This window comes from Amblyomma mixtum, chromosome 3 (genome assembly GCF_055824585.1).
Source record: "Amblyomma mixtum isolate Tamu chromosome 3, ASM5582458v1, whole genome shotgun sequence".
NCBI lineage: Eukaryota > Metazoa > Arthropoda > Arachnida > Ixodida > Ixodidae > Amblyomma > Amblyomma mixtum.
In genome coordinates, this window is record NC_143014.1 from 31,130,632 (window position 1) to 31,143,878 (window position 13,247).

A 13,247-nucleotide genomic window follows, 5' to 3' on the forward strand; every position below is an offset into this window, starting at 1 on the left:
GTTTATTTCTTCTTCTTCTTTTCTTTCTCGCTTCATATTTTTCTCTCAAAAGCGGTAGCCCGTATACGTTGCCCTTAAGAGCATATGTTCACGATTCTGTGCATGTGCACCGTTAGTTTTTAATCGATGTGATCTAGAGTAACTTGTCAGTGCGCGTAAGCAGGCAAATATCTCCAGCAACATTGAAGTTCGTCTCTCCCACAACCCTTCACGTTCCCCAAAATTGCGCTCAGAGGAGGCATCAAAGGCTCTGTCAGACATTACAGTGTCCTTAAAGCACGTGATTACCTGTTTAGTTTTTAAGCCCATAAAACCAAATCAAACGAAGACAAGTAAATTCCTCGCGCCAAAATAGCGGAAGCTTGGCGAACAGTCATAAAGTGGAACAAGTAATTTTGGCATGCATCTAGATGTTTCCCCTGCTTCCACTCTTACTTGTAGCTCGAAGTTAGCGTGTCGGAGCATAAAATGGCTATACCGACATCAATAGTGCTTGCTTTGTCGCTCGCCCTGTGGGCCGTCCCCCACGAAGCGAAAAAAACTACAGAGAATGTTTACTACATTCGGATCGCCGCATCCTATTGGTCTCACTGAGCGGCCCTTAAAGGAGATCTGTTCGCGCAGCCGCGGGTTCGACTCCCAGTCATAGATAATGATTCAATTTCTTTTTCATGGTTCGACCTCCAACTCAGCTGAAGGTCAAATTAACACGGTCCGCGATTGAAGCCCCAGGTCCCGTAGGGAAGCTTTCGCTTCGAAAGCACAGGGCCGCGAAAGGAAACAAAAAAAAAGGGAAGGCTAAAAGAAGGCGCGCTATCACCGAAAAAGAATTACTTTTATTAGCTGCAGGGAAGTTTTGCGATTTATTTTTTCTGCACTTCAACTCAAAAAGCCTTGCTCCTGTTTCTTGTTGAGCCTTGTCCGCAAAAATAAGAACTTAGCAGAATGAGAAAACTAACACAAAAAAGAAGGCTGAAAGTAGACGCACTGTGAGCAAAAAAAAAGATACAAATTTTCTTCCTGTTCGAGACATTAAGTCTTTTTGTTTTGCTGTGCTGCGCCTGTAAAGCCTTGTTCCACTTTCCTTTTTTACCTTGTCCGCTAGGAACAGATAGGAATGGAAAACAAAGCTAACACAGTGCTACATTTCGTCAAAATAAAAGATGTTTGCCGAAGCGGAGTCAGGGTGTGTATCACACGAGTGATCAATATTCAGTAGTTGAACGAACAGAAAGAACAACTGCGAGGCATGGGTTCCGTCTAAAATATTCAGATGGAAAATCAGTTTCTTTATTTAATATAAATGCGTCGTACTCACTCACGGCATACTGGTTCGTTTTATTTGGCGCCTTTCGTGGTTTGCGCCGTTGTAAGATCGCATATTAGAGGGACTCTGCACATATTGGTTCGATTTATATTATATGGCGCCGCAGTTCGCGTGGTGTCCTCACGGTTGGCAAGCGTCGCTCTTCAGGCCGGCTCAGGCCAGACACCAGCGAGAAGCGGAGCGTTATTCCTGCTCGAAATACCTCTGAAGGTATACCATGCCAGCACTCGCCACGGAAATGGAGTCGAGTTTCGCGCACTGCGGTAAAACAAGCGGACGGTTGGATGCAGTTCACGGGGACTGAGCTCCGGCTCTGACGACGGATTACTCTTCGACGAACGACTTAAAACGTGGGTGGAGATGAAGTACTCTCTGGACGCTTAGTAGCTGTCGAAACTCAGGTTGTCGTGCAAACAGCCCATTTCACCGTTATGAAGGAATGGCGATTGAAAGGACAAAAATTATAATAAAGGAGTAATTACTCATTAGAACGCACCCAAGCGCAGCCAATAAGCTACAAGGCTACAAAGGAAAGCTCTGCAGCTTTCATAGAAACTTTGTAGTCGAAGAAAAAATCGTCCTGATCCGGGCTATAGCTATGCTTGGGTTAATGCTAATGAGCAATTGCTCCCTTACTACCAATCTACTCCACCTTGGGCGATACCCCTAAAGATTAGACCAGTTGCAAAATAATGCGTATTAGGCTTCGAATTGGTTGCTCACGCTTTCTGCACTCCAGATCTGGCCTCCTCTCGTTTCTCCATCTTCGCAAACTTAGAAGTTTGGCTTGCAGTTGGCAATGGCTTCTTATCTGGTGGGATGGACAAACCTGAAACGCAGTGAACCAAGTGTGTAGCACTATATGGAGACTACGCTGAGGGTTAACGTTAATTTTCGTGTCCGGAAGGTCTCACACCACCCTCATTTAGGTGCTGCCTTTGGTGTCACGGGCGTGCATCTGCGTACAGTCGCGAGCAAAAAATATTAGCACAGATCATTGGCATTTAGAATTCGTATATCTCACCACGCGCCGCTGCGGTACGCAGACCTGCCTAACGGGCCGTTTCCATGTTTGCAGCGTAGGGGGGGACGGCATGAAGTAAGCTTTATCAAGCATGCACCGCCCGAGCGTTGAAGTGCCGACCCTACGTCACTGTGCTTGCGGCATTTATTTTGGCTCGGTTATCATGAGCAAAGATGGCCTCTTTTTATTACTGTTTTTTTATGTCCGCGATGGTTTGTCAAAAGGAACTCGCGGGAACAATAGATAATAGCGCTGCCTTTAGCCACTAATTCTGCTACCCGTGGTAGTCCGCTGAACCCCCCTAACAATGTAGAATGGGAACGGCCCGGCACTCTCGTTATCAGCCTCTTCGCCACCCGCAGCGCCACGCGTTGTCATTCCGGCGCTCTGGTGTTCCGTCGTGTGTGCTAATCTTTTTTACCCGCGACTGTACGTGCATGTGCGCTGAAAAGCAGGTATGTTCGCACAGCTGAATACATGAGTGACATGACGGTTCTCAAGAACTGGTGCTCCCCATTAACACATTTTCAGTGCTGCTACGTGACTTTCATTAAACTATCGGCGCCTAGAATTACTATCATTTGTAGACAGAGCGGTTATATTTGGGATTGTTAAGAAAACTTTTACCAAAATACCAATCACACAAAAAAAGCGCTCTTCCTCAGAGATTTATCTTCGTATACGAGATAGAACCAGCATTAATTAACATTACCGAAAAGAATTATGAGCATCTCTTCTCTTCGTAAGCCTGCTACAAAGTTCAAGAAAGAACGAAGCCACGTATTTTCTCTCTGCCACATATTTCAAGTAAGAACTAAGAATTAATCAGCGCCTCGGAAGTGACAAAAAAAAGTTTTTCTCAGAACGAAATCAATGGGTGAAAGGTGGGAAGCCTCAGTCTGCAAGTCAACGTTTCGACAAGAGAACTGCGCTTCGTCAAGACTAAGTCAAGTCCTTTTAATTGCTGAAACCTTTATAGACAGATATGGCAAACATAGGATAGGCAGGAAGGTTGGTCAGACTGAAGTTTCGCCCTACACGTGAGAAGGGGACAAAAAGAAACGAAGTGAGAAAGAGCAAGAGCGCGCACCTGCAGCGTATGCCTTGTAATCCCCATATGAGATGCATCGCCTTTGCCGGCTGCTCTTTAGTCGTATAGTGGAACACTTATTCCATCAGTCAAGCTCTAAATGTCTGCAAAGTAAGGAGAACCTTTGCCCTCACCTTTCGAGACCTTTTGATCTTCAGGGAAGCCGCAAGAGTTACACTATACGAGTGAGAAGCAAATCATGCAGCCTGGTTACTTTTGGCAAAGGCGCCACGCTTCCGCGAGTGAGAAACAAATGTTTCACACTCGCCGAAGCGTGTAGACAAATGTCGCCTTGAAGATCAAGTTGACGCCACCACAGCGAGGGTGCCGCAGCTTCACAAGAGTTTGGTCGCACGACGAGAGATGGCGCGGCAGCCTGCGGGAGGTACGGGAGGTCAGCGGTGGCTCTTGCCCATGCTCTTGCCCATCTCGCCTTGCCAGGTTCGCTTCGTTCGCAGGCCTGTCACTTGCCCCAAGAGCGGCGTCGTTGCTCAGGGCTAGAGTTGTGCGGAACGCGTTCATTCTCTCGTAAATTTGTGACTGATTGATTATTTTTTTCAAAGCGTAACGTTCTGGGTAATTCAATTATTTTTGCGTAATTGATTGCTGGTAATAAGTTGCTTTTTTTTTTCAAAAAGCTTGCTTTAACAAACTGTACAGCTTCGAGAACGTGAACTTGGCGGCAGGCTGGTGCAATCGGATACCACAGAGTTTCTCATGCATACCTATTGGGAAAACTGGCGTCGCCGCATTTCATCCACCTAGGGCATGCCGAGGAGATAAGGTTCTGTATTTGGCTTGGCAACTGTTGGACCAAACGCGCGGATTTATTTGTTTCACTACAACTGTACATAGGCAAACCTCTAAGGAAAACTTCCATACAAGCCTACTGCGGAATCCATTCATGCTAAATTTGTCAGATAAGTAAAAAAAAGCGCTATTAAAATGATCTAATCTGCACAGGATGCAGAGCATCGTGGCTGCGCGGTGGACAGATAGCTAACCACTGCATCGCGGCGCTGCCGTGATTCCACGAAAGCATCCATGTTTTCGTCCCAAGAGTAGGAAAGCCAAAAACAGAATCTCATATTCCCTGCATGCCCATAGTGGATGCAACGCTCTTTATGAAGCTCACATAGATATGGTGGCGCCACTTTTTTCTCTAGGCAATTTTTAGGAACTCTACGTTAGGATAATTCTGCATTGAAGCTCCATCCACATTTAGGGCCACTACAAACAATTCAGCCGCGACAAAAAAGAAGTCAGTTGTTAAAGCTTTTCTTGTGACCTAAACACGAAGCTATCTCCCAGAGGAAGTTATGACCGTGAATTCCGATGCCTCTGGCTCGTTTCATATAATCAAACGTTAAAAAGCTGATTTCGTTTACAATTGTCAGTGGTGAAATACAGGACACCACAGACTACGCCTCACTATTAACGGCTGTTTTTTTAAGTTGCCTCCGGCTATAGCGGGGATGTTTCCATCGTGAGAGAGCGACAACGGACCGGCTGCAGAGAAGCATCGCGCGCGTTCATACCTGGGCCCCTGGGCCCCTGGATACTGACAGAGGACAGAGCCGACTTGCCCAGCGATATCAAGTTGCAAGGAACCAGAATTTTAATGTGCTCCACTAATGCGCCTGATTTTCTTATCGCTAGTACCCATCGATATGCGGGACAAACGTTATTGGTAGTAACAAGAGGATGTCTCGTAAAAATAATACAACACGGGGTATCTACGGTACCGCTTGCGTTCCATGGAGGGGGGCACTTTATTAGAATTTTTCCACCGAGGGTGCTCCACTTGGCACAGAAGACCAGCGCTGGCTGCCATGTCCCACGTGGGGTCGACCGGCAGAAGCTGGTGGCCGTGCACAGCCAGCGTCCCCACGAAGCTCTAGTGGGGTGGTGGATGTGCGGGCGTTGCACTTTACCTGGCCGTGAGCACACAGGATCATTCTACCTTTTTTTTTAATCGCACGTTGCTGCTTTTTTCGCCCATTGCAAAAGCTCTCTCTGGCCGTCTCTTCGTTCCGTGGGTAGGCGTACCATAAGCGGTGCTCTGGCGCTTGGCGTCGATGTGCGCGCTTAAACGAGAACGCTAGAAAAGTTTACGTGTGCACAGTCATTGCTTCCACCAGGCAGCTTGGTACTCCCCAAAACTGCATTCATGCAGAAATTGTTGGTCAGCAAGTTGTTATACTGGTACAGCCTTCAAGGCGTAAGGTGTTCTCTTGCAGATGTAACTGGGTTACCGAGAAAACATGACGACGTGTTGAACGGCTTTGTTGCCTGGAACTTAAGAGCTTGCCCGTTGTCATTTTCTTTTAAATTACCACTGTAAAGTTTACTTTGATCACCTGAAATACATGACTGTTCCTAAAGTGCGACAAGCGAAGAGCAAGAAACGCGGACGAGGACTGGGCAAGCACTTTCCACGGAGTGCCATGTTTCTAGTGAGCTTAGATTTTTTTCCGTGCATTCTCTGTACCTTCCCTTGACCAAACAGTAGCTATATTGCCGCCCTACCCCTATCCTTTCTTACTATCGCTCCCCCTTTTTTTTTCTCTCTCCCTGTCCATTTATTTTCGCTAGCCGCATCTCAGGTGCTTCAGGTTTCGATGGCAGATGCCGCTGCTATTTACAGGTGCTAACACCTGTAAATAGCCACTAATAGCAACAGCAAACAACTCAGCAGTAATCGATTGATTTTCTTTAATTGTTCAGTTACTTTTCTGGGGCTAGAATCGACCCTTGAAACCAGTTACCTTTGAGATAAAGTAATTGTAATTGTTATTTCCTTCTCATTTCCTTATTTCCTTCTCAGAAGGAAATAACTAGAAGAATAAGAATGGGGTGGAGCGCGTATGGCAGGTTCTCTCAGGTCATGAATGGTAGCTTACCAATATCCCTGAAGAGAAAAGTATATAACAGCTGTATCCTACCGGTACTCACCTATGGGGCAGAAACGTGGAGGCTAACAAAGAGGATTCAGCTTAAGTTAAGAACAACGCAGCGAGCTATGGAAAGGAAAATGATAGGTATAACGTTAAGAGATCGGAAGAGGGCGGAGTGGGTGAGGGATCAAACGCGGGTTAATGACATCCTAGTTGAAATCAAGAGGAAGAAGTGGGCTTGGGCAGGGCATGTAATGCGAAGGCAAGATAACCGCTGGTCCTTAGGGTAACGGAGTGGATTCCAAGAGAAAGCAAACGTAGCAGGGGACGGCAGGAAGTTAGGTGGGCGGATGAGATTAAGAAGTTTGCGGGGATACAGTGGCGGCAACTAGCAAAGGACAGGGTTAATTGGAGAGACATGGGAGAGGCCTTTGCCCTGCAGTGGGTGTAGTCAGGCTGATGATGATGAATTGTAATTGTAATCGGTTACTTAACTTCTTTAACGTGTGCAAGACTGCTCACAGCGAAAGTTTATGTATTCTGTTACCTCGCATTTCGGTCACCTAGATTTAATAACTTTGTAGATGAGAAGATATTTGTATCGCTCTGCTACACGGAATGAGGTTGTTGCCACAATGAAACCCTAGTTTGTTTGTTTTTTTCTGGACCCATGAATAGCACTTGGAATGTATAGTGCTTGGTAGCTAATGGCTTCTTCGGCAAATATTTGAATGGGACCATAAATGTATATATTCTAATTTCCTTCAGCTTCTAACTCCTAGGATTTTGAAGCACATAAAAAAGAAGCCTAATATAGAGTCTTGACTCATGCCAGTGACGAGTACCACGCGTTCATTAAACTCATAAGTAAAGCTTGTAAATGCGCTGTTTTATCAGTGAAACATGAATCTAACTGTTCAGTTTTGTGGTGTAGGAAAAGCTGAAATAATTAAGAAACAGATTTAGCGGTTAACCGCTCGACGCATAGTCTTCTCTCTGCGCCTGCCTGGTATCACTTTTATGCAGCGAAATGTTCAGAGACGCCTCCAACGTTTCGAGTTCATTCTCATTACAGGCACGTGGACGTCGCTGTAATCCCATTTCTGAAGTGACGTCAACTCATGTGCGTCATTCCGCTTGCTCGCTTACACGCCAATTTCGCGACTTTTCAGGAGCGGTGGGTACGAAAGAAGTTCTCTCGTTTTTACATTCATTACACTGTCACTAAGTCGATGCAGTAAGTACGATGCGATGAGGACGAGACGCCTGGTTATTCATGTCCAGATGCAGTGAAACGCACACGTCCCAGCATCCCCACGTGTGGCTGCCGGAATGTCGGGTGATACGTGGCAAGAGCCACCGTCGCTCGTACCGTCCCTATGCGAAGCCCTGCAAGCGACGCAGCAGACGACGCGACGTACACTGTTAGCAAAAAAACACCCAGAAGGGAGTAAATGGCTTGTCCTCTAACGCACACCCAAAAGGAGGTTTTTTTACTCCATATGTATGGTGTTTTTTATTTACTCCCTTAAATAAGGGAGTTATTCTGGAGTATAAAGGGAGTTATTTTGGAGTGAAAAGGGAGTAAATTTTTTACTACCCACAGAAATGGAGCCCAAAAATGGCGTCGTGTTTATCCTCATTCAGGCTCATTCTTATAGCAGTGACAGCGGCGGAAACGGCCAGTAGCTCTGCGGGCCGCCGGCAACCCAACTTGGGAAACTGCGCTGCCCTTATGTGACCCCGGCGTCACGCATTCTTTCCGCCGTCTGCTAGCCCAGCGGCGGCGTAGGCGGCACGAGTCGTCTGCTTGTCGTCTCCTTTTGCTGTACGAGCTCGTTTCGTTGGCCATGCTCGTAGATAAAGGGATGTAAGATTGTAATCAGTAGTTCAAAACTGAAAAGGAGACGCTGGGTAGTTTTCACGGTCATGCACCACGCTATATTTGACTCAAAACCAGAGCAGAAAAGGTGAAAATACACCTGATGGTAGTTTGGAATGGCAGTGTTTGCTCTCATATTCACTTCATTAAGGCTTGGATCTTAAACATGGCTGAGGAAAAATGTGGCCTCATGAGCTCAATCAAGAGTTCAGCGTTGACACTATGTTCTATCACAGTTCCATGTTCATGCAACACATAATCTGCTGCAACACATTGCGAGAACCACACTGAAAAAAGCCTCTGAGAATTAGGCCTAAGCGGGGGCTGTAACGGGGTGGCGACACAAACAAAGGAAAGTCAGGCATCGTTAGAGCACTGGAGACTTCACAGGAGCAATTCAACTATGTAACGTACTGTAGCGGAAAACGGCGTCACGTTGATATCTTGTACCGCGGTAGGCGCCCGTGAAGGAGCAGAAGTCAGCAGAGATCCAGCGACGATGGTAACCAAGCGGTCGTCACCCACCGCCATTATATGACAACTGACCAGAAGCAGACGAGACGCTAGGCGGCGGGCGGGTTGCACAAAATGGTGTTTTTGTTACTCCATTTCGGCACTGGTGGAGTATTTGGCACAATTAACTCCCTTTCTAGACTGGAGTAAATGCTGGTAAATCCTCATTTTTACTCCATTATTCCCTCATGGGAGTAAAATGGAGGACAGTCCACCTTTTTACTCCCTACGCATGGAGTAAATGTTTTCACAAATGGAGTAAAAAAGGTGCCCGTCACCATTTTTACTCCCTTTTGGGTATATTTTTGTTTACAGTGTACCCCAGCAAAGGTTCGTTCGCTGCCTTTGCAATCCTGCTCAGTAACAGTCTCGCAATCTGTCCACTCGATAAGCGTGCAAGCCATAATCCACATTAGTGCTGCCTGCGATTCTGCGCTGACTTCTGAAACGCAGCGGTGATTACGTAGATCCACTGCCCATACCCAGCACATTACGTATCTCATACTGCAGACGCCCGTTCGTAACCAGCAAGAAATATAATGTCGGGCTTTATTTACCGGTAGATGGAATGTTCATCTTAAAATATTTGCGACTCTGCCTTGAAGTCACTGCAGCAGAAATTGTTTGTCGAATTTATTTGTTGCCTATGATACCACAGGGGCGATGGCCAGGCCTGCGCAGCTGCGGGGACGAAGATGTGTTCCACTACATTACACGGGAACGAGCAATGACAAACCGGAAGTACGTACTCGGCCAACGGGCGTTCAACTGCCTAGTCGCGCAAGCCGTTTCCGGGCAAAGAGCAACGCTTTGGGGGAACGGAGAGCCGAGGGAAGTGGCCGGCCGCCGACTGCTGGGGCAAGACTTCCCTCGACGGCCCAGCCAAGCTCGTCGCCTGGTCTTTCGGGAGAAGAGTTAAAGACGTCGCTGGTTCAAGCTTAGAGCAAGCTGAAGGCACCCGTCAGCAGCCACGCCGATGCGGTGCGCATTCAAGCTCCGAAGTTAGCACAGACACGAAGCAGGCTTCGACACAGCGGCAGCACAGCTCACGTGTATAGTTTTTGCATCGAAATAACCGTCACGAGTAATTTGCAGCTCGCGTGCTGCCACCATATTTTATGCGGCGAACGGTACAACAGGAAGATATGGTGCTTGTCATGCTTGTAGCAGCACAAAGTTCAGTGCTGGCGCACTCGAAGTATGCGCACCGGACAACGGTCGCCCCATTATGGTCAGTGGGCGAACATTATTGAATCGGCGATAAAATTACCGCTTTAGACGGTTACACCGAACGGGAAGCGGTCGTGTTCCTAGCTGCGCACTTTGTGATCGTGTCGGCTTGGATTTGCCTGCCTACTGCTACGACTGCCGAGAGTGGACGGAGAAAGACACACCGACGTACCCGTGATGCCGAACGTGGACGAAAAATATATTGGCAGATACGTTTTTGAAATATTTATATATATTTTTGAAAGATATTTTTGAAAGATTGGTTATCAAAAATATTGATCGGATCCGACCGACGTAGTCTGAAAAAAAAATACTTGCCGGGTTCGTCCGAGGTACCTTTGGCCACAGCTTTAAAAAAGTGCTGCTCGGATACGTGCAGTGTGTCCCATAAAAGAATGTACCGGATCGTACGACGTACTTTTAGCGATAGCGTTTGCCTTAGAGTGGCGCGCTTTGACATTTTGGCTTCTCCATGGAGATGAGTTTTGCCATCCTGCCTCGTCGATGCCAACACGTGCTGCTTACAGCGCGGCATGCAAGAGCAAAGTACTCTTAACTGTGTCTTATAATGGATGAAAACAAAGTTGACAGCTCATTCCTTCTTTTATCAGCTTCGTAGTCGAATGGCTTCGACGTTGAGAAGTGCGCGTCGAATCCATTTGTATCTGCAGTGAAATCGGTGCGTTCCTCTCTGGTAAGCGCCACGACTTCTAGTTGACTTATTGGTCGTCGGTCACTCGATATTGTCGTCAAGGGTTGCAGGTCGCAACAAAGAGCCTCTCATAGTTAAATTTTCTTAGACGCATGGCGTTTGCTTCAGTTCCGCAAACGCAAGGATCAATATAGAGAAGAGGGCTTGATTTACTTTAGCTATGGATCGAATGACTTCTTTCATCTATAGTATATCGTTTCACTATGCGCAGCCTGCAGTATGCTACTCCCTAATGCAACCAGCTGGTACACGGGACGCGGTCGCCAGCTTTGTGTGTCGGAAGATACTTTGTAAGGATGCCACAATAGAAAAGAAGTTCCGCAAATGCATGAAACGAACACAGCGTCATGTCACCGCCAAAACTGGCGACGAAAAAGAGAGCGAAAGAAAAAAGCCTATTACTGATGCGGCTTTGTTCGAGTCGCATGGGTCTATAGCAGAACTGCAACATACCTGGCACCCTGCAAGACAAATCGTTGAACCGGGAAAAGGAGTAGAGGCATGTCAACAGAGCGCTGACTGACTCTGCCCCTCACCCAGACACAGACCAACCGGTCACGGTAAAGAAACGCTATATTTCTATAAACATGCATGTATGAAATGTCACACAGTCGGGCACGAGCTCACAGCGTCCACAATGGGTCTGTCTCGGCCCGTCGACGTAGCCTCACTGCTTGCGAGGGTCGGTTACTTTGGCCTGATACGGCGGCGGCGGGAACGGCGGCGGGTACATGCGGCTCACGTCGGCGAGCGTCACTTCCTCCAGCAGGTAGGGCACCGCGTTGCCGCTGATCGTCCGCAACTGCAGGTGCGCGCACATGGACACCGGCACGGGCTCGCCGGCGAGCGGCGCGGCTTCCGGCTGCCGGCCGGCGGCGGCAGGCATCAGGCACAGGGAGACCAGGAGGAGCAGTGCGGCGCCCAGCAGGCACAGGCCCCACCAGTGCAGGCCCGACGCGAGCAGCGCCATGCCCGCGACGAACACCAGGGCGACCACAGCGAAGCAGAGCGCGGCGTGCGTGGTCCTCGCGCTGTCCGGCCGCTCTCCTCGGGGGCTGGTGGGCAGCTGCTGCGTCGCACCGTCTAGCCGCACCGCTTCCAACGGCGCGGCGATGTAGCCGGAGGAGGGAACGACCATGTTTTCGTGTTCCTCGGCTTCACCCAGCTGCTCGGCGCGCATGCACAGCCCTTCGGGTGCTGTCTGCCGTGTTTTGCTTTGCCATTGCTCAGGGACGGGGAATGCAGCAGCCTCGCAATGGAACTCTCGTTATGTATCCCTGGAGATCTACGGCGCGTCAAGGTGACAGGCGGGGCATACACGGACGACGGAGGGTCGCGTCAGGCTGGCACACATGTGGACGTCTGCTCGCGACAGATGCGCCGGACGCGATCGAGGTGACGACCGTGTGTTTTCGGCAAGCTGTGCAGCTGCTAGAGGCAAAAAGGGGAGGGAGACATCGAGAGAGCTGAAAAAGAGGCGCTTCAACTTCCTGTCATACGACCCGTAGCATAACATCGCACGTGGGGCCTGAAAAAAAGTAAACAAGCGCAGCTGACAACCTTATCGCAGTTCGGGGAATCACGAATGGAGATGAATTTCGTGGCGAAGACCTTCTCTAGAGATGCACACCACTGTAATCATCTGTCTCGCCAAGAACGGGCGGTCGCTTCGTTATGACCACGGCACCGTCTCTGCTATTGTATAGCACAGCCCTCGAGTCGCTGCGGTCACTGTGCGCCTCTTGGAACGCCTTCTCGGACGGTGCTGGGTAGGGCGGAATCTCAATGGCCATGAGAGAGTCGCCCGGCGGCTGACAAGGCTCGTCCGCCGACGTGCTGAGCGACGGCCGGCGCGGCTGGCCGCCGTAGCAGGCGCGGCCCATCCACACGATGCCGAAGAGCAAAGCCACTGTGAGAGCCGTGCCGATGATGAACAGGCCGACGGTGATGTCAGCGAGGATGATGCAAAAGATGCCGGCCACGCACAGGGCCACGAGGAAGGCCCCGATCGCATAGAGGGCGCTGCGCTTCATGGACACCGGTGCTCAACCACCCAACGGGAGCTCTCGGACGTCATCCTCTCCTCGGTCTCTGAGCTGGGCTCTCTCGCTCGCCTGCGAATACAGTGAAACGGTGAAAACAAATTGTACGCCCGAGAATCCTTCGCGGAGCGTAGAAATAATGCTTCACTATAACCCATATATCAATGATAATTAGGTACGGTAGGCTATGCAATGAAATGGTCTGTGCTATACAATTTTTTTCTTTTTGCTCTTTTAAGCATGTGCTTTTAAACATGTGAGCCTGTATGTGGGACGTTAATATACGCGCGCAAGTTTCTCGTGCTCTTGTCTCTTAAGTGCAATATACAGGTTTAAATATGCGAACATTCTTTCAGCATGTGTACAGAACCTTCGCGCTGCGGGACGAAAAGCGGCCCTCGTCGCAGCTTCGTGTCGCGGCATTTCTTTTGTTGCACACGGAAGAATGCCGAAGAAAGATTGTTTGAGACTGGTTGATTAGTATACGCCGGGGTTGTACGCGTGCAAGCAGCGCCATGAAGAAAACGGAG

At 48.8% G+C, this 13,247-nt stretch overlaps 1 protein-coding gene and 1 long non-coding RNA gene across 5 annotated transcripts in view; both read right to left on the bottom strand.

Annotated features, from left to right (window-relative positions):
• Positions 1-3,922, bottom strand: part of LOC149349561 (uncharacterized) — a 32,162-nt gene extending 28,240 nt beyond the window's left edge. For both annotated transcript variants that reach the window (XR_016290122.1, XR_016290121.1), the window contains exons 1-2: positions 3,576-3,922; positions 2,051-2,156 (exon numbers count right to left, since the gene is read on the bottom strand). This is a non-coding gene — a long non-coding RNA (uncharacterized LOC149349561). The remainder of the gene's footprint in view (positions 1-2,050; positions 2,157-3,575) is intronic.
• A 7,308-nt stretch (positions 3,923-11,230) lies between these two features.
• LOC149349562 (uncharacterized) overlaps positions 11,231-13,247 on the bottom strand; it is an 81,749-nt gene continuing 79,732 nt past the window's right edge. For 2 of the 3 annotated variants that reach the window (XR_016290123.1, XR_016290124.1), the window contains one exon: positions 11,867-12,789. Coding sequence is in view for 1 of the 3 variants with exons in the window: in XM_089578536.1 (XP_089434662.1) it covers positions 11,343-11,855 (513 nt within the window). In the remaining 2 variants the exon portion in view is untranslated. Of the gene's footprint in view, positions 12,790-13,247 lie in introns of all 3 variants that reach the window. The other variant, XM_089578536.1, reaches the window with a different exon arrangement.